This window comes from Olea europaea, unplaced genomic scaffold (genome assembly GCF_002742605.1).
Source record: "Olea europaea var. sylvestris unplaced genomic scaffold, O_europaea_v1 scaffold428, whole genome shotgun sequence".
Classification (NCBI taxonomy): Eukaryota; Viridiplantae; Streptophyta; class Magnoliopsida; order Lamiales; family Oleaceae; genus Olea; species Olea europaea.
The window spans coordinates 259582-284464 of NW_019262587.1; the positions used below are offsets into that span (position 1 = coordinate 259582).

The following is a 24883-nucleotide window of genomic DNA, read 5'->3' on the forward strand; positions in this document are numbered from 1 at the left end:
CAACAGACCTTCGTGGCGCCGGAGGGCAGAATGGCAGATAATCGACTTTGTCGTCAAGGGGGTTTTGGTCCAGGCGAGTTAAATGGTACCATAACGTTGACGTCGTCGTCGTATTTGCGTTGTCCGGCGACTGCACCGATTGAATTTGGGGTCGTCTTAGAATGGAAACGAAACAGTGCGAAATATGAGAGAAACTCGTGATTTTGGCTACAAATATCAGGGAAGGGGCAGATTGGGAAAGTGGTGTAGCCATGTGGGGAGAATTTTGTCATTTGGCAAGTAACGTTCACTTTGAAAAATGGGATACCTGCAGACCGATAACTGAGAGTTCACAGATGTGGCTCCCACCTCAGTCAAAGAAAGTGGTTGAAAATTTGTAAATAATGTAATTTTAACGTGGAGAAATGGGGCTCAAACAGGAGCTTAAAATGTTGAAAAGCTTTACTGAAAGATGAATATCATTACTTTTTTCTAATTATTAATAATTAAATTTAGTATCTTATGATTAAGATCCATTAATTCAAAGTTAGATATTCAAATACATACATAATACACACATTATCTGTATTTTATATATTGTATGTAACATTACTCCAATTTGTAACATATTTAAAAACGTGAAGTGATAAGTAATAAACAAGCGGTGTATAGATATACTTAAAGGAAAAGATTGAAATAAGTAACTCACTTTGCCTTTTCTTAGTTCGTCTTTATGATAACACATCTAACTTCGAAACGTCACGATTTTGATTTTTGAATCCATAAAGTGGAGTCTCATGTCAACTGTTGAAACAATTATGGTGATTGAGTGCCAATTTTTCAAAGATGCTATTCTCTATCGTGATAATCTTTATTGACCCTAAAATAGTGTTGGTTCAACATATCAAGTTACCTCTCCTTCCACCCGTATGTATCTACCTCTCAACCGACACAACAAGGGATGGTAGGGCGACCATATACACTATGTCACACCCATTTATTTATTGATTTATTATTTTTAACTACAATTAAGTTTAATAACATAAAATAAAATAAATAAGAATGTGGTGTTCTCTGTCCTTGCTAGTCGTCCTCGACTCGATTTACTAGCATCACAGGAAGGGGCGTGACATTTTGCCATCCATGGAGAAATATTTAGAGTTGGGCGAGAAAATCACACAAGGTGCAATTATAAGGACCCTAAAAATTCATTTTCAAAAATACATTTATAAATAAAATAATATTATACGTAAATGAAAAACTTTCCTTACTTTTCAACCACACATTCACAAAAATTTACTATTTCAAAATATATTTTTCCTAAAATTTCATGAAAATGAAGCCCAAAAAAGAGCTTAAAGAAAAAGGCACGAATAAGGCTTTGTGTTTGGGTTTCTTGTTCTTTCATTTAGCTTTTACGTTTTATGAAATTAGTGATGGATAAGTTGGTGGTATTTGTAAACTTATGAATTGTATAGTTAAAATTAATATATTGAATTTAAAAAGTAAAATCTTAAAAAATATATAATGAAACCCAAACAAAGGGCGAGGTGATATATTGGCATTTTTAAATTCAACATATATTTGAGAAATTTTTTTTATTTTTTTTATAGTTTTTCAATTAATGGCTGTCGTCCTCGACTCGATTTACTAGCATCACAGGAAGGGGCGTGACATTTTGCCATCCATGGAGAAATATTTAGAGTTGGGCGAGAAAATCACACAAGGTGCAATTATAAGGACCCTAAAAATTCATTTTCAAAAATACATTTATAAATAAAATAATATTATACGTAAATGAAAAACTTTCCTTACTTTTCAACCACACATTCACAAAAATTTACTATTTCAAAATATATTTTTCCTAAAATTTCATGAAAATGAAGCCCAAAAAAGAGCTTAAAGAAAAAGGCACGAATAAGGCTTTGTGTTTGGGTTTCTTGTTCTTTCATTTAGCTTTTACGTTTTATGAAATTAGTGATGGATAAGTTGGTGGTATTTGTAAACTTATGAATTGTATAGTTAAAATTAATATATTGAATTTAAAAAGTAAAATCTTAAAAAATATATAATGAAACCCAAACAAAGGGCGAGGTGATATATTGGCATTTTTAAATTCAACATATATTTGAGAAATTTTTTTTATTTTTTTTATAGTTTTTCAATTAATGGCTTCTTCTTGGAAAAGTTTCTAATGGACGAGAAAAAGTGAAGAGTTATTTCCTGTTCGAATCCATATATATATATATATTTAGAAAAATGTATTTTGAAATAATGATTTGATAGATACCGTGTAGTTAAAAATAAGAAAAATTTTGGGTTTGCGTATAATATTATTTTATTAAAGAAAAATATATTTTTGAAATAATGGGCACCAAACAAGGACATATAATCTTAAAAAAAATTGTTCTCAATAGATACATTGTTAAAAAAAACTAAACATGTACTTGAAACTTCAATGGATAATTATGACCATTAACCAAATCATATGGAAGATTTGAGATTAGATGAAAATGATAAAAATTAAAGATGGACATTCTTATAGATTTTGCGAAGATGATCCAAAATCTCAGGATCGACTACGAGGAGAGTGATATGTAAGAATGACGGTAGATGAGATATCACCTTCACATTTATAATCAATATCACATGCCATAACATTATCTATTGTCACGTTACAGTACTTTGTACTACTCCATCACTCTGTAATCTAGCTGGATTGTAATATGAATTCACTTATAGGACTCCACAACTATAGTGAAAAATGAGTATTAATTGATTAGTCATTTCTTGCGGGTCCATGTGTCATGGGTGCTTTCTTATAGCACAAAAGAGTACTGTCCGATAATAATATATTTTATTAGACGACATTCCACCTCCTCTACGATCAGTTATTGAAAAGGAAAAGCTCTCACGGACATGACGCAGTGATAAAGTACGTGAGTTCTCATGGAGTATTGGAGGTGAGTTCTCTATGGAGTATTGGAGGTTCGAATTCTCGCGGTTGCTTAAAGGCAATATTTATGTTGGAAGACAGATATCTCGTGGAAACAAAGTTGAGGGTGTTTGGGAGACATTTTTATGTAAAAATGCATTTTTGAATAGTAAATTGATGGAAAATGTATGGTTAAAAAATAATGAAATTTTTTTTATTTTTGTGTAATATTATTTTAACAAAGAATGTGTGGTTAAAAAGAAGAGAGAGAAAAATATATTTTAAAAAAATGTGTACCAAACAAGGTCATAGTATGTTTTATCGTCCTTTCAAGGTCTCGTCTGCACGTCGTAAAAGGGAGTTCACAAGAAGGAAAATCGCAACCCGAATGTCTGGCTTAAGTGTGTATAAGTTATGACTGCATCCGAAATGACCTAAGTGATGAACTAAAAGGGAATGCCGTCACTCCTTGGAATTAGTCGGACAAAACTCGAACATCTAAAAAAAAAAAAAAAAAAAAAAAAAGGAGGCAAGCTTTCGGGATGATTGGAAAGCATTAAAAATAATTTATTTATTGATTGGTGGAATCAATACACCAAAAAGCTTTATAGGAGACATGGATACCTACTACTCCTGTAATATCTCAAGTAATATAATTCTAAGTGACAGTGACAGATATTTAAACGTTGAAAAACCATAATAAGTATTTACATACATCAGGGTACATTTACATGCGAAAGAAAACTCTTACAATTGATAAAAACTATGAGTTAAAAGTAATATTTATAAAGTACGATTGAAATTAAGCAAATTGTGCCCAGGCGGTTATGAAATTATATTACAATTCTAATTTTTTTGGATCCCTTTCCCTGTTTTTTCTTTATTAAACGGCATGAATAAGCAATAATTGAATTTCTTTTACTCCTTAAATATCGAGAATCCCTTTTATATGGGATACTTTGAGACTTAGTTTCTCAATACTTTAGGGTTATTAATGCTTATCGAGAGACGAAATTGTGTAGATAGAAATATTTTGTTATATTATGATCTTTAAGGTTGATGATGATGCAAGTGGTTTTTCTAAAAAAATCAACCTTCGAATTTGTGTGTTGATAGTGAAAAGAAAATACACAAGATGTCGTGTGAAGCAATTTTTTTTAAAATAAGGACTAAATAAATATTTTAATTATGCGAATACTCTAAGGCCATGTTTGATTGGATATATTTTCCACTAAAATGTGGTGTTTGATTGCTAAATTTTTTAGGGAATCTAATTTCCACATTTTCCTCCATACATGTGCCTTTTCCTTGAAATGGTGGTTTTGGTGGGAATTTGGTTTTCTAGCTTTTGATTTTTGATTTTTGATTTTTTTTTGATTTTTGATTTTTGATTTATTATTATTATTTTTTTTTATTTTTATAAGTAATGGAAACAAAATCTATCAACAATTGTAAAAAAAAAAAAAAAAAAAATTATCCATTTAGTCGACAATTTTCATGAAAAGCAAAATCAAACGAACACCAAAAAATTCAAAATTTCAACATTCAAAATTTCAACATTTTTCAAGTGAAAAATTATACCAATTAAACAAAATAATTTATAATTTTTAGGAAAATAATTTTTAGCCAATTCAATTTTATGGAATTCATTTTCAATTTAATTCAATTCCATCTTTACAATCAAACAGACCCTAAAATTATTTTAATTCTAAAGGATTAAAATATAGTATAAATGCACCATTTCCATATATAATATGAAAACATCATTTTATTATTCTATGTTTCGTACTTCGTAGGTCTTAGAATCATTTTTTACTGTGAACCGCCACATGAAAAGTAAAATTAAAAGCCAACTCTTTTGTTAAATCCAACGGCCAACAATCTTCCTTTTTCCCATAGACATTATGTTTTTTAAATTTCCTTCGAGTTTAATTTTAATTTATTTTAATTTACTGTGAACCGCCACATGAAAATTACACATTGATTTAATTTTAATGGGATAACTTTGTCTAATTCCGCTACTTGAACTGACGAAAATAGATGACTTGGAAACCATAGCTGACGCCCTAATTTATTTTAATTAAATTGTATATATTTCATGCCAATAACTAACAATTACTCATAACAATCATAGTTTATTGCTTTTGACGTCATCTATTATCGTGGCTTAAAGTAGATGAAATTATTTTAATTAAAATTAAATTAAAGTATAATTACTTTATTGGAATCGAACTAAAGTGTAATATGACAGACGCTCGTTGAATTATTAAAATAATTGTATATCGCAAAACTCATCCAATCCAATCAACCCAAATCCAATGGACGGTTGAAAGTGAAACCACCCAGAATGGGTAGTTTTTATTTGTTTAATCTTAGGGGCGGGAAGGCGACAAACTGCCCTTTTTCCCCTTTATAGTATGCAAATCTATCTTCAAACACCACCATGGCCCCTAGTTTTCCTCATCCTACTATGCATATATATATCTCCTCCTCTGTTCTCCAATTTTTCTCAATCTAATCAACTATTTTATTCTGACTTTTCTTCCTCAGATTCCCATTATCTTGTTATCAGATCGGTAACCGAGAAAACCCAGAAAAAATATCTTCATAAACGACCCATTTTCCCTTGAATTTTCTCGATGACGGAAAGTTTGATGAACCAAATTAGGAGACCAGATGCAGTTGGGCATGTTGATAGGGTGATTAAGAAGAACAGATTCAAGAGAAAGGTGAGAATTGCGCTGAAGAGGCCTATGCCGAGGGTTTCGATGACTCTGCAGAGATTATTTGAATCGTGCCGAGAGGTTTTTAGAGGCCTTGGGACTGTTCCTTCTGCCCGTGATGTGAAGAAATTGTGCCATATTCTTGGTGAGCATTGCACGGTGTTTTCTATTATAATTATTTGTTGATTCTGCTCTTATTTTCCATTAATTTGAACTGGGAATGCTGTGAATTATTAGATTGACTGAAGTCTGGAACTGATTTTTTATTTGATTGGTATTGAGAAAAAAATTATTTATTTGATGTTTAGATGGTATGAAGCCAGAAGATGTTGGGCTAAGTATGAATTTGCAATTCTTTAAACCAAAGGATGTGGCTGAAGGGAGCTCAAGAGTTACTTTCACAACCATCTATCAATGTGAAAATTTCTCGGTAAGAATTCTTTTCGTTACGGCAAATTCCAACAATCTTAAACGAGAACTTTTAAGATCTTAGGCACATTCATGCCATAATCATTATTTATCTTTTCCAGCTATGCATTTTCTTTCTTCCTGCAACTGCTGTCATACCTCTCCACAACCATCCAGAGATGACTGTTTTCACCAAGCTTCTATTAGGGACAATGAACATTAAAGCGTACGACTGGGTCGATCCTCTCAATTCCGATAATCTAGCTTCACCTTCGAGACGTGAGTTATCTCTTCTACGCACTTCTCGCATCCTACTTGAATTTGCAGAATCTAACCTCGAGTGTGATTTGCAGCGAGACTGGCAAGAATGAAAGCGAACAGAGAATTCACTCCCCGATGCAATACTTCTGTACTATATCCCACTTCTGGAGGAAATATACACGAATTCACAGCAGTAACACCATGCGCCGTGCTTGATGTTATGGGACCTCCCTACTCTAAAGACGATGGCCGCGATTGCTCGTATTACAGAGACACTCCATGTGGTGGAGATGGTTATGGATGGTTAGAGGAGATTGAAATGCCCAACGAATCAGAAATGGATGGAATTGAGTATTTGGGGCCAAAAATTATCGACTTCACTACTTAGCTCTTTCGATATTGTATTCCTTCTAATAAATTTCGTTGATCTCCAGCCCATAGCCGGCAGGATAATAATTGTTCGCCACTAACGTGATGTCGCCACATCAATGGTCAAGCCATATTTCTTTGACTTTTCAAAAGAAAAAAAGTTTGACTTGCTAAGGCGGCATTGCCAAATCCGCAGGTGAGCATTATAAATCCTGCATACCGTGGGCAGGAGATCATTTCTGAATTTCCCTTTGTAAATTGATCAGTACCAGTATTTACATTTAATATGCATCATATTTTGACAATCTCAAAAAGTACACAACGGCCTGTCACTATTTCTTCATAGTTTCTCATATTAGTATGATAAGTGCAAAAAATAAGACAACTTTCTACACATTGCCCAACTCAAATGCAAAACTAAACAAAAGGGAAAGTTTAGCAAGAATTTGATATCAATCATACGATTTTGAATCCAGATAAGCCTCGAGACGCCTATACTTAATGGGGCTATCATACCACGTTGGGGTATTAAGTAGTTCACGTTCAAGCCAATATGAATCATCGTCCTCCTCCTTCTCTGTCAGCATCTCAAAAAACATCTTCCACTGATACATGGCACGCCTTAGACGGTAGCTCTTTTGTCCTCCAAACAGAAACTTGATATAGTCTCTAGCTAATACAGTGATATCCGCACCATCGATGATGTAAATGTACTGAACAAAGTTGAATTACCAGATGTGTCAACTTTAGGAATGAATAACAAAAAATTACGAGCACATTATAGATTAAGCTGGAAAATATTCCAATTTTCATAAATGACTGAAGTAATGATTTAGTGGATAATCTCATCCTAAATATGAAAAAACACTGCAAGTATTAGTACAAAGAGTAAACCATGTGGCTAAGTTGAATCAGACTTGAACTAAGTTTCAATTGGATGGACAATGTAAACAGGCTCGTGGGCTGTATTTTAGGTGCCATATATTTATGCACTTTCAAGCACATAGTGAGGGATAGATGGAAGGAAGAAAGTACCAGAAACACGAATCCAATAGTTGCCAATATTACTTGTACAAGCTCGTCCAACATCCCAGAAAGACTCTCATCTTCAGATTCACCAAAACCTTCACCACCACCACCTGGAGTTTTTCCACCATTGCCTCCATCATCATAATATTCTTGTTTCTGAATCTGCTGTTTCAATACGTCCTCAACTGATTGTTCCTTTTTCAAATTTCCCATGGCTTTCTCGAGAGATTTCCATGGAGAAGCCTGGTGCCATGTTAATAATAAGTGCTCATACATTATCCTAAAGAAATCAGTTCATAGGTTTCTTAATTTCATAATGGCAACAGAAGGAAATGGAATATGAAACAATTATTAAAAAAAACCACTTTAGCAAACATTAGGAAGTGAAAGATTCACTCTTAGTAAGGTTCTTATCAAGCATGTATACCCTGAAAAAAACAAGAACATTTGGAACAGGTGAACCAGCCTCGATATAAGAAACTGATCAATTAAAAGTTAAAAATGAACTCAATCATGTCTAGGCTAGACAGGAACTGATACTGAAACTTGTTTGTTCACAAAATTTAGTGGGCGAGAAGATTTACCTCAGTTAAACAATTTATAACGCAACAATAAGCTGAAAAATTTAAGTTGTCAAGATTCCTACTGCCAGCAGCAAAAGAGAGCTTTCAGATTCATTTCACTTTTGAACAATCAACAATAAACAGTACAGTATCAACCTCAAGACAATATTTACTGAACAAGGCCATGGATGGATCAGCAAACAAGAAGAAAGTGACACTGACATCTTTCTATATACATATGTATGCTCAACTCACCACAATAAAAGATTAGAGCAAACCCTGATGATAGACAAAAACTGAACCATACTTTTACACCTCTTCCCAGTTAATGTGGAGGTAGTCTTTTACATTCTGCAAGTTCTCTAAGTTGGATCAAGACATATTGTTATGTTTTTGGGCACACTACCAATCTCCAGTTCTTGTATTGCAATCAGACCACAGAGTGACACAGCAGCAATGCAATTGTAACAAACATTGGAAGTGAAAGGTTCACGCTTTATAAGGTTCCTAGCATATCATGTATACACAAAAAGGAGAAGGAAAACAAAGAAAAAAGGAAGAACAGTTGACATAGGGAAACCAGCCATAACCGAAGAAAAAGATCAATTAAAACAGAACTCAAGGATTCACCCATTCAATCATATCTAGGAAAAGGCTATAACAAAACAATATAAACATGCCAACTAATAGCCACATATTGAAGCAGCGATATTAGCAGAACACACTTCTCTAAAGACTGGATTCACGCTGTGATGTTGCAGAACTAACGGAAGAAAGGACCTTGAATAGGGACTTTTGTACTACAATAAGGTAAACTTCCTAATCAAGCAAATCACAGGAATCAGAACCATTTGCAAGCTAGGTCTCCAATTCAGCATTAGAACTAAAATCTGCATCAGCAATTGGCTGGTCTACATGTCATGACATGGTCAAGAAAAGAAGTATAGATTAACTTAAAACAAGAGACATTTTAGCCAGTTAGTTTGATAGCATAATAGAAAATCAAAGTCAACCAGAATGGTAACCGTTGAGGACTAATCAATGTAATCAGCCAAAATTTCATAGAATCAGTCCTGCAAACTTTAATTCCAAATCTCTCACAAAAACACATTATCTCTTATATAACAACTTAAAAATACTTGATAGACAAATAAAGAGAATCTCAAGGAGTCAGTTACCTCATTTTCACTCTTCCCTTTACTACCAAATAAACATATAGGTGCGGAGCGCTGGTGCCTAGATGTGGCAGAGGTCCGTTTCAGGGTAATCTTAAGAAGTTTTGTTCCTGGGTAAGTTGAAAACCATGTGGATTTCTTATTAAGCAGCAAAGCCTGTGCTCGAGATGCAGAGTTTAAACAAGGATGGCAGGCAGTGATATGCATACAATTCATCTGGGTGTCGCTCTGTATTGCACTTTCTACCAGTTATGGTGTTCTTGCTGTTAAAATTTGACTGCACATCCAACAGCATTGGAACTAGTTTAAGTTTGCGTCCATAAAATAGAAACCAAAGTCTCAACATAATTAAAATTGTAGAATCACTTTCAACCAGATGAAATTAATTGAACATTTTAAGATGCATTTTTCTGTCATTCATCACGCTCAACCACGAAGAGCACCAGTACCAACACTAACCATCAGCTATAATTAGCCAGCAAAAGACGGACGCAGCTAAACATTTAAATACTATCACAAGCTTACTAATTGGATAAGGTTAATTATAAAACTAGTGTATACCTAACATTTCAAACAGTCTCCCATTTGAAACTTTTTTAACATGAAATAAAAGATAACCATCTCAATTGATTAGGGATGTTTGAACACAAGGATTTTTCTCGTTTTCTTTACAATATAATGAGCCAATACAGACTGATCAACCAGCAGGCCTTGTACTCAGCTAAAAATCACTAGTTTTATTTGCTTTACATATTTTCTGGAGTGACACAAGAAGTCTTTTTTCCCTCAAGGATATACAAGTAATCAAAATCACACTGTAATGAGCTAAATCCAAAGAACAAAAAGATAGTGCAGGTACTCCATTGATGAATACAGCACAGAAATAGTAGAGCAGGGAACAAAAATTATAACGGCGAACCCATCGTTAAATTAAAATCAAGCTCTACACGATAAATCTGAAATTTGTTACCTTGATAACAACATGTAAATCCGACAATAGAGATAGATAAGCCTGCGCCTAAGGGGAAATTTGCACAGGAGAAATGAGGAGAGGGTGTCGCAGTGGTGGGGCTAGGGCTGCTCTGGTTTTGGTAAAATTGGAAATCGACAGAAATAATATTCAGTATTAGAAATGATCTAACAAGCACCATTACTCATTTTATGCCCCAAGTACGGAGGATGTGTTATGTTGATTTATTGATGGATAAACATTTTGTGAATTTTAATACTTGAATTAAATTTATTATTTATCAACGAATTAATATGACATATCACTGATACTCACTAAATACTTCCTAAACTTCTGTGGTTTCGTGCAGCCCAAATGTTTTTGGGGTTGCAAAAAAAATTGTTATACTTGATATTGTCGAATCCTATCTCGAATGGGATGAAGATTCTCCACCTAATTGAGTACACGGATGGAAATGGAAACAGGATGAAAAGGGACGAGATGGGACACGTTACCCTTTATTCCAAGGCAAGGCGGGTACAAAGAACATAATTCCTACCCATTATTCATCCCGTTTAAAATTTAGTTCAAAATACAATTTTTTCCTCACATATGAAAAAAAGAATCATCATTATTTTTAGAGAAAACATAATTTTTTTACAATTTGAAAAAAAAAATGATTTTCACCAAATAAAAATATTAAAAATGTAAAATAAAAATATGGAGCGTTAAACCCTACTCCGCCTTAGCCGGGTATTGAGTGGGGTAAAGAGACAAAAATACCCAAAGGACAAGAGGTGAAACTGACCATCCTAATCTCGGCCATCTCCATTGCCATTCCTATGTATTTCATTTTGATGTAATATTCTCAAATTAATCAAACATCGGATAACACAAACCGATCATCAATATCTATTAATTTTTCCTTCAAATTGTCTAGTGAATGTCAAAATCAATAAAACGTTCAAGTGTGTTTTTCTTCTCATCATCTCGCTATTTTACACAAGGCACCAAAATGCTGAAAATGTCCATACATTATATATGGAATTGATAGAGAAATAGGACATGAGCTAGATTTTCTTAAAACCTTGAAATTATAGTTTGGATTTTAAAGCTAGTTTTTTGTTTTACTATTAATTATATGATTGATATTTGATAGAGTCAATGTGAGTTATCCATAAGGTATTATTACCATTATCGTATTGGTTTATTGTATTAGATTTTTCATGTACTATATAATGAAGCGTTCTAATCTAATCTAAGTTTTAATTTTCTATTTTTGATAAGCTGATTTAAATTGGGATGTAGAACTTTGATGCAAGAGGAAGAAGATGATCAGGTCGTTTGTCCAAACGTTTGTATACAAATTGACATAGATTTCCAATGATTTTATGCAAATCGACCCTGCATTTGTAAAACTTTGTGCAAATTAACCCTAACCTATAGAATCCACAATAGAAAACAAAACAGAATATATATATATATATATATATATATATATATAAAGAAAAGAAAAACAAATATAATTTTCAACACTAGTATCCAAAACCAACAACCAAAAAAGAATTAAAAGAAGTCCACAACGATAACAACCATAACAATAATGAACGACAACTTCTCCTTGATTCTTCGATGTAAAAATTGAGGAAAGATTTTGAATTTTTTGGTGGATGATTGTGGTTTTTCTATTGAAGTGCCGATTCCTCTCCCATGTTGTTAAGTAGCATATCACACGTAATCTTCAGTAGAACGTCCAGAGACTTCTCATGTGTTCTCTATCTTTTTTTTGGTGGATTATTGAATTTTTTGAATCATTTTGGAGATTATGAGATGAAAAATCCTTGGACGTTTTATTGGTTTTGGCCTTCACAAGTCAGTTTAATGAAAAAAGTAATGGAAAGTAACGATATTGTTGTATGACGCAAAGGTTGTCTGATCTGAAAAATTTTGCACCAAAATGAAACATTATACAGTATTGCACAAAACTACTAAAAGTTAAGGCGGTATTTCGCTAATTACCCAAGTGAAATTTAACCTTGTTTGGTTTACCTAAATAACTTCTTAAAATCTAAATCAAATTCAATAATTAATTTTAATCATATATTTAATGGAATTCACGACTTTTTAACTACATGTTTCTTCAAATTTTGTCAAAATCTACTAAAAATATCCTTTTTTTTAAATTTTTTTTATTATTTTATTTTATTTTATTTTATCTAAACCAAACATTGGCTTAAAGAGTAGTTTTGTAGTTCCAAAGATGTTAGAATAATATAATATTTCTTATTCTTTTAAGTAAAAAGTTTTACTATTAATAAATTATTTCTTAGCTTATTGTCAAAAAGCAACTTAGATGGTGTTTGGTGGGGATTAAAATTGAATTTTTTAGTAGATTGTATTAGAAGTTTTAGAAATGTGTGGTTGAAAAGTTGTGAGATGCATGAAAGATGTAGTTAATGTTAATTGTTTGATTTTGACTTAGATTAAAATCAAATTTTAATCAGTACCAAATGGGTTCTTACTTATGCCCCTGTTTGGCCCCCATTACGTAGAAAAATTGATGGGTGGAATAGTATTTTTTTGAAAAATGAGTAGTTGAAAAAAAAGGAAAAAATTTCGATTTACGTATAATATTATTTTATGGAAGATTGTGTGGTTGAAAATAAGATAAAGAAAAATGAAATATAATGTAATGAAAATTAATGGGGCTCAAACGGGTGTATGAAAATTATTTTTAAAAAATATAATTAAAAATTAAGTATTTTTTAGGAACAACAACCTGAGTTTTTCATGTCGAATATTATGTTCATGGATATTGGATTGGGTTCACATTGATTTTTTTGCATAATCATGTTTTTTCACATATGCAGTTTTAAATTTTTAATCATTAAGAATAATCATAAGAAAATCACCATGACAATCCGTGCATAAACTAATTTGAAATAGATCAAGATATTAGTTAATCAATAAATTGATGACATATTAATTTATTCATTAATTAACAAAAATCAAAGTATTCTTCTTCTTCTTCCTTTTTTTTCCCCTCAAAATATTGAACTTTGTGATTATATGAATATTACCTAATTATCGAATTACGAATTATCATTATTCTATATATTTATTTAACCAAAGAAGTTCATGAATATAATAGTATGGTTAAATAGAAATCATAAATCTATCCATTTTTGCGACAATCTAAAATTACATTCAATGTATACTTAAATAATATACTCCATTAACATTAAGTCAAGCAAAATAAAGAAAAAACTATATTGTATTTAAGTAATAAAAACTAAAAACAACGTATAATATCACAAACGATAAAAGTAAATACAATGATTTTTCATCTCAAAGAAGTCAACAATGACGTACAAAATGTGTAAAGCATTGTGTGAGTACGACATAAAAAAATCTAACTTGCACCAGAATGCAATTGTAACAGTAGGTGGTATAAAAGTTTAACTTATACGTGAGCCAAGCAACAATATCAAATACGATCAAGAGGTCGTCAAAGTATCTATAGTCAATAATTTCAGGTTAAACTATTTATAATCATGGTTTACATCATGGTGCACAGTCCACTCATATGTTGTGGGGTCCACATCCACATGAATTAAAAAATTGTGGCCCCTGAAGCAAAGTCCATAATTTAAAAGGTGATGCCAAACAACATAAAATTTTCAGAACTAGGGAAGATTCGTTATGAGTATTTGTTCAATACCAAGAAAGTGAATAACTAATTATGGAGATCACAAAAAAGTTTCTGAATGTATAATTTCCATTTTTTCTCAAAGTTGGCTTGAGCGCTTCGAATCAAAATAAGGATTTTTGTGCAATCAAGGGTGTAAATAAAGGTAAAAATGTCAAAAAATGAAATGTATGGACGTTATGTGTTAATTATCCTTCATTATTAATTAGGGATTCAATATTTATTCATTTGGAGAAAGAATTTGATACGATAAATTTCATAGCAAATAATGATGAAATAAATATACATGTAAGAACTTGAGCTACTCGTTTTTAAGAACCATTTGAGATGGAAATTCAAGTTTTGATGTGGTATCGAAGCACATTAAATTTAAATGAGCAATTTGATCCAATTAAGGTTCAAATGAGCACACATGTTTCCCAAATCTTGAGGGATATGTTAAGGAATATATCCAATAACAATTAGTTACCAAAATATTAATCAATATATAAGGGTTTAAGCTACTGCTCTTAATGATATTGGCTTTATATAATAAGATGGAACCCCAAATTTTAATATAGTATTAAAGATCCTTTAAGCTCAAAAAAATAGTTTAATTCAACAAAGATTCAAACGACCAAGAATCTTGAATAAGCCATCGTCTTGTGAGAATAAGTTAATAGATAAATCTCACATCATATAACTGTAAAAATATGGGCCAACGTATAACAATTTATGTTAAACCTTTTACTAAGGTCGACCTTTTTCAGATGAAATCACAAGCTTAATAATACATGGTGTTAAATAATAGAAAAATGCTTTATTTTGATCAAGTGTTGTTTCGTAATACAAATAGATGGTAATTAGTTCTCCAAGCAGCTCAATTACTTTATGACGGTTCAATTATTTTAAAATACCCATTGAATTTTGACCTGATGCGAAAACTATTAAGTTCAAGCTAATGGTATTTCTATGAGAATTCTACATTGATATGCTTATGGTTTTAACATTTATATAACATTCAAATGTTTTCATCCAAATTGTGCACAAATTCTCCATGTTTATCAGTGAGAGATCATAACTATCACTTGAGATAATTACTTGGTTTAATTTATTTTGTTAAAAGTGAGATTTAGAATATTGAAATAAATTTAATTTACCGTAATTCGGGATCATCAATTTTATAAAAGTGAGACTTTGAGTCCCCACATAACGAAAATAGTTAATTTTAGATACACGGCTTTCACATGATTTAAACCTTACGAGAAAATCACTTAATGTTTAACTTCAAGTCACTTGCAATTTTAAAGCTATGCTGATATTTTTTATTCCAGATTCACAAATTTATATAGGTTCGATACTTAAAATCTCAATAATTAAGGATCCAAAATCATATTATTTACAAAGTTGGAGAATCTAACATTATATTTATCTAAATTTTTTATATTTAAACGTGTTAACATATTAAGCCCTTGTTTGAGCCTCATTTTGGGAGAAAGAATGAATTTTAAAATAGTGTATTGACGTGAAATGTGTGGTTAAAAATTAAGGAAAAGTTTTGAATTTACGTGGAATATTATTTTATTAAAAAATTTGTGATTGAAATGATATCAAAACACTGGTGAACAATGTATTTTTTTTAGAAGAATGGAACTCAAACAAGGGCTTATTATATATGAAGAGAAAAGGAAGTAATTTGAGGTTTTGGCTAAACATGAAGTTTTTCTCTCTTAAGACTAGCGTTTGGATTAAACAATTTTAAAATTTCACTGGAATATTAGTGTTCAATTGCGAAATTAACTCGTATATTTAAACAGGGGGCTAATGCACTAGATTCTACAAATACTAAAAACAACATAAAATAATAATTTTATTCATTTGAAAACAATACAATAATCAACATTGTAGACTTTTCTTTCCATCACATTATTTCCTTTGAATACAATCAGGTCAGAGTTAATAAATTGTAATATATACACAAAAACAGCAAATTCAATCCCAGCATTGAGAATCCGTAGTTTCGGTTAAGAACCAAGAACCATTGGAATCCGATCTATTAAGCCTCTAGGGAAGAGGCACTAGGTCATCACCGACATGATATCCATCTAAAGCAAATCAGCAAGACTCGCACTCAATTCCACTTCCCACTTGACTGAAGTGAGGCCACACGAGGTAGCTGAGGTGATTCATATGAGGTGCCATGTCTAAGTTGACACTCGTTGGTTGAGCCGAAGTGTCATGTACGATGCTAGAAAGAAGTACGAGGCTTATAGCCTCCGTACCTACAAATGGAATCTTCCAAATCACATCCTCTAAGGAAATCTTTCGTACAAGATTTACCCATAATTGATTGATGTGAAAATTTACTACAACGACACTTCAAGTCAAATCACCAGTCTACAAATCAAGGTCAAACCTAGGCACTAGAATGACTACCTTTCGTAATCATTAAATGCCTGTCAACCCAAGGTTGATAAAGTGACACTTAAGAGAAGACTTCATCCGTCAAGATGACGATATGTATTACTTCATCTAACGATTACCATTTCTCTCTCCATCGCTATAAAAGCTCACACGTTGTTTCATTTGGAGGTAAAGCAATTTTATACATCTAAAGCGTAATCTTGCTTTCTTTATGTTTAATTGATATCCTCCTGAATCCGATTTGAGTTAATTAGTGACTCACATCTTAGCATGGCCTACATCCCTTCATTCATATATTGAACTAACTTAATCGACAGAGTGTATGTGGCCGCCTTCCCTCATTTCGGAAAAGGCCTTGTGCGATTTATGATTTGTCCAAGTGTGCAAAATTAAAAGATCGTGTGGACGAAAGAGGACTCGAAATCTATTAGCCACGTCACTTGTGCAAAAGAGAAGGTCAACACGATCCTTTGTTGGTTCCGAAATGTTCGAAATGTTCGACTCCGACTAAAATGTCTATTCTAGACCAAAGGTAAACCGTCTGCACAAAGAAGGTCACAGCTAAGCCAAACACAGCTACATTTTACCCTCCAAAAGCCTAAAGCTGATGGCGACTCATCTGTAATTGAAAGCAAACTGTCCAAGACAAATGAAAATGAGTTGGTTTGCATGTACAGGGGCCTCTTTCACAGGTCCTTGCCAGGTAAGACAAATGTGGGGTGGGCCCCACAATTTAAAAAAAAAATCATGTGGGGCCTCACCCCTGCATAGTGAGGGGTTTGTGAGGCCTGTAAAGGCTGCACGTACAGGTGGAACCTTATTCATTGAAAATTTATTTCACTGTGAACTTATAGTACCATGCGGGAAAAAAATCAAAAGAAAATTCGTATTCTTTAAAAAAAAAAACCGCAGCCCTTTTCAAATGAAAATTGATGGTGTCCCCATGTGGCAGATAAGAAATATGAAATCCCCACGAAAATAGATGGAGAATAAAGGTTGTATTAAGCTGGAATCTTTCTTTATGATTTTTTCTTTTCCTTTTCCTTTTGCAGTTCAGTCCCTGCCCAATAAAGCTTCAAAAGCACTGTTATAAAGCTTACTGTCGGTTAAACTTAAACCTTGAAGAGCTTCAAAAAACCCATGTCACTAAGTTGTCTTCGTTTGTCAATTGTAAATTTTCATATCTAAATTTTAATTTATTCATCCCACAAATCAGGTTTTCAAGTAGAAAAATATAAGGTTTGAGAATCTTGAAATAGTTATGAAGGCCTAATTTGAAGTTTAAGGTTGCTTCATTTGAAGGTAATTGAGTAGTTTGTGAAGTACATCAAGTCATTTCATTTGAGAAGGGTATTACAGTTCTAATTTTGTTTAATCTTTTGCCTTTTGATATTCTTAAGGTAATTCATCAGAAATTGTTCTTGGAGAATTAAACTTGGATAAAGGTATGTGGATTTGCTGAATTTCATCTGTATATTGATCCTTATTTTTGTGATTTTCTCATATTATTACAAGACATGTCTTCTCCCAATTTAGACATTCTATTTCAAGAAATTGTAAAACGGTTAAAACCCAGAATAATCCAGAAATTGTTTCTTGATTAATTTTTTTTTAAAATTTAATTTGTTCTATATTTCGTACAAATGCAGGCTTTCACTGGAGAGTATCCAAGTTCTGATTCACAAATTTATTGATTAATAAATTTTATACCTCTGTAGTTTCTAGCTGATGGCAGAAAAATTAAGCCATATAAAACTTCTAGTTTTGCTTGTCCTCTCAATATCAGTCTCCTACACAGAGCAATTTCAATCATCACAAACACAAACCCTTTTGAGGATTCAACACCTTCTAAACTATCCACCTTTTTTGAAAAGTTGGAATAATGTCACAGATTTTTGCAACATGGAACCGAACTCGACTCTGACTATCGTATGCTACGAAGGTAGCATAACTCAGTTGCACATTATAGGAGACGAGGAGGCTCCTCGATTACCCAATAATTTCTCCATTGATTCCTTTGTTACTACACTTGTTATGCTTCCGAGTTTGACAGTCCTAAGATTGGTTTCTCTTGGTTTATGGGGTTCTTTGCCTAGTAAACTTACACGTTTATCATCGCTAGAAATACTAAACTTGACTTCAAATTTCTTTCATGGCACTATACCGCCTGAAATTTCTTCATTGACACGCCTTCAGACTCTAATACTCGATAGGAATAACTTTACTGGTGGACTTGCGAAGAGCCTGGAATCGCTTTCAGCTTTGGCCGTATTGAGTGTGAAGAACAATTCTTTATACGGGTCTCTGTCCGATTCACTTGGAAATTTGGAAAACCTCAGAGTCCTTGCATTGTCGAATAACAAATTCTCCGGTGAAGTACCTGATCTTAGCAGTTTGGCTAACCTACAAATTCTTGATTTGGAGAACAATGCTCTTGGCCCTCGATTTCCCGCAGTTGGTAATAAGATTGAACGGATTGTGTTAAGGAAAAATGAATTCACATTCGGCATTCCACAAGAAGTTCAATCCTATAATCAACTTGAGCACTTAGATATATCGTCCAACCGTTTTGTGGGACCGTTTCCAGCTTCCTTGCTATCCCTACCATCGATTGCTTATGTCAATATAGCAGATAACAAATTCACCGGCATGCTTTTCGAAGATCTTCCCTGTAATCCCGATCTCGATTTTGTGAACTTCTCTTCAAATTTGTTGACTGGAAAATTGCCTAGTTGTTTACGTCCAGGTTCCAGGAATAGGGTAGTGTTATATGCTGGGAATTGTTTGGTAACAGGAGATAATAATCAGCACCCGATTTCGTTCTGTAAAAACGAGGCTCTAGCTGTGGGAATCATACCTCATCACGAGAAGCGAAAAGTAATTTCCAAAATAGCTCTTGCTTTAAGCGTAACCGGAGGAATTATTGTGGCGATTATAGTAGTTGGTATAGTCATTTTGGTAGTCAGAAATTTTATTGCACAGAGAGCTGGACATGAACCCCCATCAAGATTTGTAGAAGAGAATGCTTCGACTAGCTACACCTCAAAGGTCCTTCAAGATGCAAGTAAGGGGTTCGCTCATTTGTTTCCCCTTTTTTTTTTTTTTTTGGAACACTGAACCATGCTTGTTTTCGCCTTATCCCTCGCCTTAGGGTACATAACCCGAGCAACAAAGCTAGGAGCACTTGGCCTTCCTGCTTATAGGACGTTTTCACTGGAAGAGCTCGAGGAGGCAACAAACAACTTTGATACATCGACTTTCATTGGAGAAGGAACTCATGATCAGGTAAGGAAATAAGTTTTTGCAAGTACACCTTAACTTTTATATCTGTTCGTGTCCATCAAATCTAACATTTATACATTAAGCTATGAAATGTTGGTAAAATGGCGTTTATCTCTTTTGTTGACTCAGATGTACAGAGGTCAGCTGAAGGATGGCTCCTTTGTCACGATTATATGCCTGAAAATGAAAAGATACCACGGCATTCAACACTTTATGCCTCACATAGAAATAATGTCCAAACTCAGACATCACCATTTGGTCAGTTCTCTCGGACATTGCTTTGAGTATTACTTGGACGATTCAAGCATTAGCAGAGTATTCCTTGTCTTTGAATACGTGCCTAACGGGACTCTCAGGAGCTGGATATCTGGTAACTCCATAGATTTACACCTTTGTTGAATCTATTAATGTCACAAATGATTTAAAATTTTTATACACCTTTGTTGAATCTATTAATTTTATGAGTGATTTAGAATTTATATTCTTGGATCAATAAAACTTGATCGATAGTGTTAACTCGGTGAATTTTAACTTTATGATTTTGTATCTAACAGTTTGCAATCGTTCAACTTCTTATATGGCAGAGAAGCAGATTAAACGAAAACTTACCTGGGCACAGCGCATCGCAGCTGTGATCGGCGTAGCAAAGGGTATCCAATTCCTGCATACGGGAATTGTACCTGGTCTCTTTTCAAATAATTTGAAAATAACTGATATTTTATTGGATCAGAACCTTGCTGCAAAAATTTGCAGCTACAACCTGCCTTCGCTAGGAGAGTATATGGGAAAAGTATGAAGAAAGAACTCAAACTTCTCTCTGTTGTATTTTTAATGAATTTTTCTTTAACATACTAACTCAATGCTAAAATCTGCTTAATCTAACAGGAGCATCTCCAAAGTTTTCTCAGTGGATCGAACGATTTAAAGAGTGCCAGGTTAGTTCCTAATTTCGTCGAAGAAAAGTGATCGTTTAACATTCAAATTGGAAAGTGTTAGTCTAGAGCTTTTGTTGAAACTCAGAGATTGTTGAGTTGCAGAGTAAATCATCAGGACAAGTTTGATATTTATGACTTTGGTGTAATGCTGCTAGAAATCATTTCGGGGAAACCATTAAATTCAAGGAACAAAGTCGAGGTTCTAAAAGATCAGGTATGTAATTGTCTATGTCATTCTGTTAATCTTCGCAGGTAAGACAGACATGGTTCATTTGAGATTATGAAGATTTTCACAGCATTTTGATACTGTTTTGATGTTTTCAGTTACTTTCCAGCATAATAGCCGATGATAAATTGAGAGAGAGTGCCGTTGATCCAGTAATCAACAGATCAGGTTCGGACGAATCATTGAAAACGATGATCAAGATATGCTGCAGTTGTTTGAACAATGATCCAGTCGATAGACCTTCTATCGAAGATGTACTATGGAATTTGCAATTTGCTAGCCAGGTCCAGGATGCATCGAGAGGAGACTTCCAGAGCAGTGATGGCTCCCCGATTTCACCTATGCAATCTTCGCACTTAAAGCTCACTATCAAACAATAAATGAAGTTTTATAGCATTCCCTCCTTAGGATTACACCAGAATAAGGATCAACACCACTCTCAGGTGTTTTTTTCTTACATTTCAAGATCCAGACATGGATTGAAATTCATGAAAACTTGTCCATTTTTTCAGTCTTTGGGAAAAGACGATATTTTAGCATAGATTCAAAGTCAGTGTAAACAAAATGATAAACGTTATATGCTGGCAATCTATTCACTAGCAAAGATAAAAGAAGCTCTGGATTTTATCCCCATGTTACAAGTCTTGATCAACTTGATCAGATGTACAATGGTAATCTCACAAGGCCTAAGTTCTATTTAACTCTCAGCATTTTCTAAAGAAAACTGGGGGAAGTTCAAGAAGGTATAAATTAAGCTAGTAAAAGTAAAGCATATAAATATAAGAATTGTACCACATATGTGATGGTTTGATCATTTCCCAGTTGTAGTAAGCCATCTTCTCCAACTTTTTCTGCTAGAGAATTGTCAAACTTGTGTTGACATGGGATGATTAATCACCTCACATTGCTATAAACGAAAATATCGATACCAGCAAATATTTCAACTCAAACTTGCATTAGTAATCACATGTCTATCCTCAAAGAATAAACTCCTGCCATCTTTCAACAACCACCATGCCCAGTGGCAATATAATCCGAACAAATCCCAGGCCAAATAATCAATACTCATACCATATGTCGGTAAAACCTTGCACAGAACTATTACAAAACTATAATTATTGAAACTAAAGTAGAACACCAAATACCAGATCCAAGATAAAAGAGAACACCAGAAAAATATATGAAATGTTTGATGACTGATGATACCTATGTCCTCGGGCAGTATGCTCACTTTGATATCAAATGAGCAAATTACAAACCTTAGGGCAATCGAAAAATTACAAATCAGCTGGAGTTCTTGGCGAGGGACCTATAGAGATATTAATCCGGCTGGGAAATCTACACAGGTCAGAGGGAGCTTTAAATAGGACAAGTAGATCATATGATCAAATCCACGCCAATGCAAGGCGCTTTGCAAAAAATGCTAAGGGGGGTTCAGATGATATAATGCCTCCCCTATACAAGAGATATCCATGGCCTATGAGCAGACAATGCAATAAAGACAAGTCTAATTTCTGAGTACTATTTTTCGACATGAGAGCATTTCTTGGAGAGATTCTAAAAAATCCATCATATTCCACTAATAGAAAGTTCAACTCTCCTATGTGAAAGATCCTTTTCAAGTTTGAATTTGTTCATTTGGAATCTGGGTTCTTCTACTTCATTTTTATTTAATATTTTTCCCTCTCTGGCTCATTTTATTCGAATCTGCATCCGAATTTTCTTTTATATACACACAGATGCCTAGCTTCATATGACAGATCAATTTAGAATCTAATGCAAAACACAACCTGATCCCTGATAGCAGAAAAAACTTTGAAATTGAATTCACAAACAGAAGTTAACTCTACCCAACAAAACAAAGCCTTCACCATAAAATGAACTCATGAAAGTCATGTATAATGCCACCATGGACACAAAAAAAGGTTTCACTGAAAACAAGCGCAACTGGTCATCATAACATATGGAGGATCCCATTCTCTGACAACAATGTATTACCATTTACATTGAAACCTATCGCCCAAATGCCAATTGACTTTAAAACATCCATTAACCTTAATTCTTTTTCTTCCAACTTAACCGATAAGTATTGAATTAAACAAAAGGTTCGTTACACTTTGAAAACCAAAAAAGGAAAATATTCCGTTTATCAAATTCCTTATAGAAACATAGAATGTGATATTAACTCAGCGGAGATACCCCGGGATCTTAATCCGAACAAAGAGCATACTCATGACATACGAAATCACCACAAATGCAACCCCAGCAGACGCAAACGACACCTTGACACTCTTGGCGCGGTTCTTATCAAGGGCCAGATCCAACAGCACTATCCCAACACCACCGAGAACGAACATGAACCCAGAAGATAACCCCTCTATAATATACTGCCCGTTGACCCGACCTGGGAGGAAGACGACAGGTCTGACCGCTCCAGTAAATCGGTCCTGGGTGGAGCCGATGCCAGGGGGCTCTACGATGACGTCGTACACGATTCCGGATACGACCATGAAGTAGGTGAGGAGGATGAGGGAGTAGACAGTCATTGCGGAGGGCAGAGTGAAGGTGGGCAGCTTCAGCCGCAGACGAGGCGGGCGAAGGAAAGAGAAGGGGAGTACCTTGAGGATGTGGAAGATCGGATCGATGGAGTTGGATGAAGGGTCGAATTGGGTGGTGCCGCCGGTAGTGGCGGAGGCAGCATGTGTTTCCGATTTGGGTGGCATTTTGGGTGAATCGGGATGAATCTTTGGTGATGGATCTGGCGTGGTTAGAAAGGTTTGGGGAGGTTTTTAGTTAGGTATTACACACAATAGTCCTCTAAATTTAGATCTTGTTTCAATTTAGGCATCCATCTTTCATTTATTCTAAAATTACCCCTAAACTTTATTTTGTTTTAAATCATTCATTTTATCTTACTTGTTTTATCAAACGATATGCATTATTTCACATTTAACACGAGATTTACCCCTGTTACCAATATCAGCTAACATTTGTAACGAGCAAAAAGAATGACTAACTTGAAATAAATAATTATTTCAAATAACTTTTAAATAAGAGTGATTAAATTGAAACGAGATTGTAATCGCAATTACTTTTTATTATGCTTTTAAGATCGAAAAATGTGGGGAGATAGTAAAAATATTTATTATCTTATCATTTAATAATTATTTAATTGATATAGTGGTAGATGTGAATGTTAATGTGAAAAACTATTTTTTTTTCATGTTCTTTGAAGTCTTGAATTATAGTATTACTAATGATGATTGAATATGGATAATTTTAATTTAATTTAAGCAATTCTATCAATGTATTTCATTTAAATTTATGATTAGTTTAGTCTTTAATTAGTATTAGGACTCTTAATTTTCATAATTTTAATTTCATTTTAGAGTTAATCGTTATCTTAATTTTATTATTATCTAGAGTTAGTCATTATCTAAGGGTTTAGTTATTATTAGATTTATTCACTATTCCAAATACGAGTTGTAAACCTTATGACAATCAATTGAGTGGAATTTGAATTGTTGAGATTTCTCTAATTTCTTAAATTATCTTATTTTATATTTAAAAATCAACTAGTCTAATTCTCTGTATTTGTAGTTTGATGCCTAAATTTCTGATATTCTTAATAATCAACAAAAAATAGAGAGTGACTGGGATTTGGTATTCATTTGGAATAACAAATATTCAATTACGTGTTTGTACATATTTATTTTTATTGCTTCTGCGCTACATTATTTAGTAGCGAAGCCACATTCATTGTTGATAGTGTTCGGGAGTTCAATTACAAGAGTTATGATGCATGATTATAACATTTTCGTTCCTTTTGATTCAAAGAAGTCGATGGATACAGATTTGAATGAGAACTATGACGATCTACCAATTTTTGACAAAGAAGTTGAAGAATATTTGAATTTCAATGGCTAAGGTCCTTCAA

At 33.4% G+C, this 24883-nt stretch overlaps 3 protein-coding genes and 1 pseudogene across 4 annotated transcripts; 2 read left to right on the forward strand and 2 right to left on the reverse strand.

Moving 5' to 3' along the window:
• Positions 1-5363: 5363 nt before the first annotated feature.
• On the forward strand, positions 5364-6980 carry LOC111387817 (plant cysteine oxidase 2-like). The gene is made up of 4 exons (XM_023012408.1): positions 5364-5782; positions 5946-6067; positions 6168-6324; positions 6399-6980. Exons 1-4 carry the CDS (start codon positions 5554-5556, stop codon positions 6692-6694), a joined length of 804 nt encoding a protein of 267 aa, XP_022868176.1. The 5' UTR covers positions 5364-5553; the 3' UTR covers positions 6695-6980.
• LOC111387818 lies at positions 6977-10555 on the reverse strand. Of its 2 annotated transcripts, XM_023012409.1 has the most exons (4): positions 10413-10552; positions 9446-9719; positions 7711-7947; positions 6977-7388 (listed from the first exon to the last, which is right to left on the reverse strand). In XM_023012409.1, exons 2-4 carry the CDS (start codon positions 9656-9658, stop codon positions 7128-7130), a joined length of 711 nt encoding a protein of 236 aa, XP_022868177.1. In that variant the 5' UTR covers positions 9659-9719; positions 10413-10552; the 3' UTR covers positions 6977-7127. The 2 variants fall into 2 exon arrangements, with proteins under 2 accessions (XP_022868177.1, XP_022868178.1); XM_023012410.1 differs by lacking the exon at positions 9446-9719 and having other exon boundaries at positions 10413-10555.
• A 6906-nt stretch (positions 10556-17461) lies between these two features.
• Positions 17462-21579, forward strand: LOC111387842 (probable inactive leucine-rich repeat receptor-like protein kinase At3g03770). The gene is made up of 9 exons (XM_023012438.1): positions 17462-17805; positions 17904-17948; positions 18153-19567; positions 19655-19788; positions 19915-20155; positions 20370-20575; positions 20671-20720; positions 20823-20934; positions 21045-21579. Exons 3-9 carry the CDS (start codon positions 18232-18234, stop codon positions 21324-21326), a joined length of 2361 nt encoding a protein of 786 aa, XP_022868206.1. The 5' UTR covers positions 17462-17805; positions 17904-17948; positions 18153-18231; the 3' UTR covers positions 21327-21579.
• A 1293-nt stretch (positions 21580-22872) lies between these two features.
• On the reverse strand, positions 22873-23725 carry LOC111387843 (annotated as a pseudogene).
• Positions 23726-24883: the final 1158 nt, after the last annotated feature.

Bases quoted from the DNA above. Each gene is read 5' to 3' on its own strand.
- LOC111387817 (XM_023012408.1), top strand. From the start codon at position 5,554: ATGACGGAAAGTTTGATGAACCAAATTAGGAGACCAGATGCAGTTGGG. The intron at 5,783-5,945 runs GTGAGCATTGCA...TTTGATGTTTAG, and splicing joins GAAATTGTGCCATATTCTTG to ATGGTATGAAGCCAGAAGAT. The intron at 6,068-6,167 runs GTAAGAATTCTT...TATCTTTTCCAG, and splicing joins ATCAATGTGAAAATTTCTCG to CTATGCATTTTCTTTCTTCC.
- LOC111387818 (XM_023012409.1), bottom strand. From the start codon at position 9,658: ATGAATTGTATGCATATCACTGCCTGCCATCCTTGTTTAAACTCTGCA. The intron at 7,948-9,445 runs GTAACTGACTCC...ACATGGCACCAG, and splicing joins AAGGGAAGAGTGAAAATGAG to GCTTCTCCATGGAAATCTCT. The intron at 7,389-7,710 runs GTACTTTCTTCC...AACTTTGTTCAG, and splicing joins CTATTGGATTCGTGTTTCTG to TACATTTACATCATCGATGG.
- LOC111387842 (XM_023012438.1), top strand. From the start codon at position 18,232: ATGGCAGAAAAATTAAGCCATATAAAACTTCTAGTTTTGCTTGTCCTC. The intron at 20,156-20,369 runs GTAACTCCATAG...CTTATATGGCAG, and splicing joins TCTCAGGAGCTGGATATCTG to AGAAGCAGATTAAACGAAAA. The intron at 20,721-20,822 runs GTTAGTTCCTAA...GTTGAGTTGCAG, and splicing joins AACGATTTAAAGAGTGCCAG to AGTAAATCATCAGGACAAGT.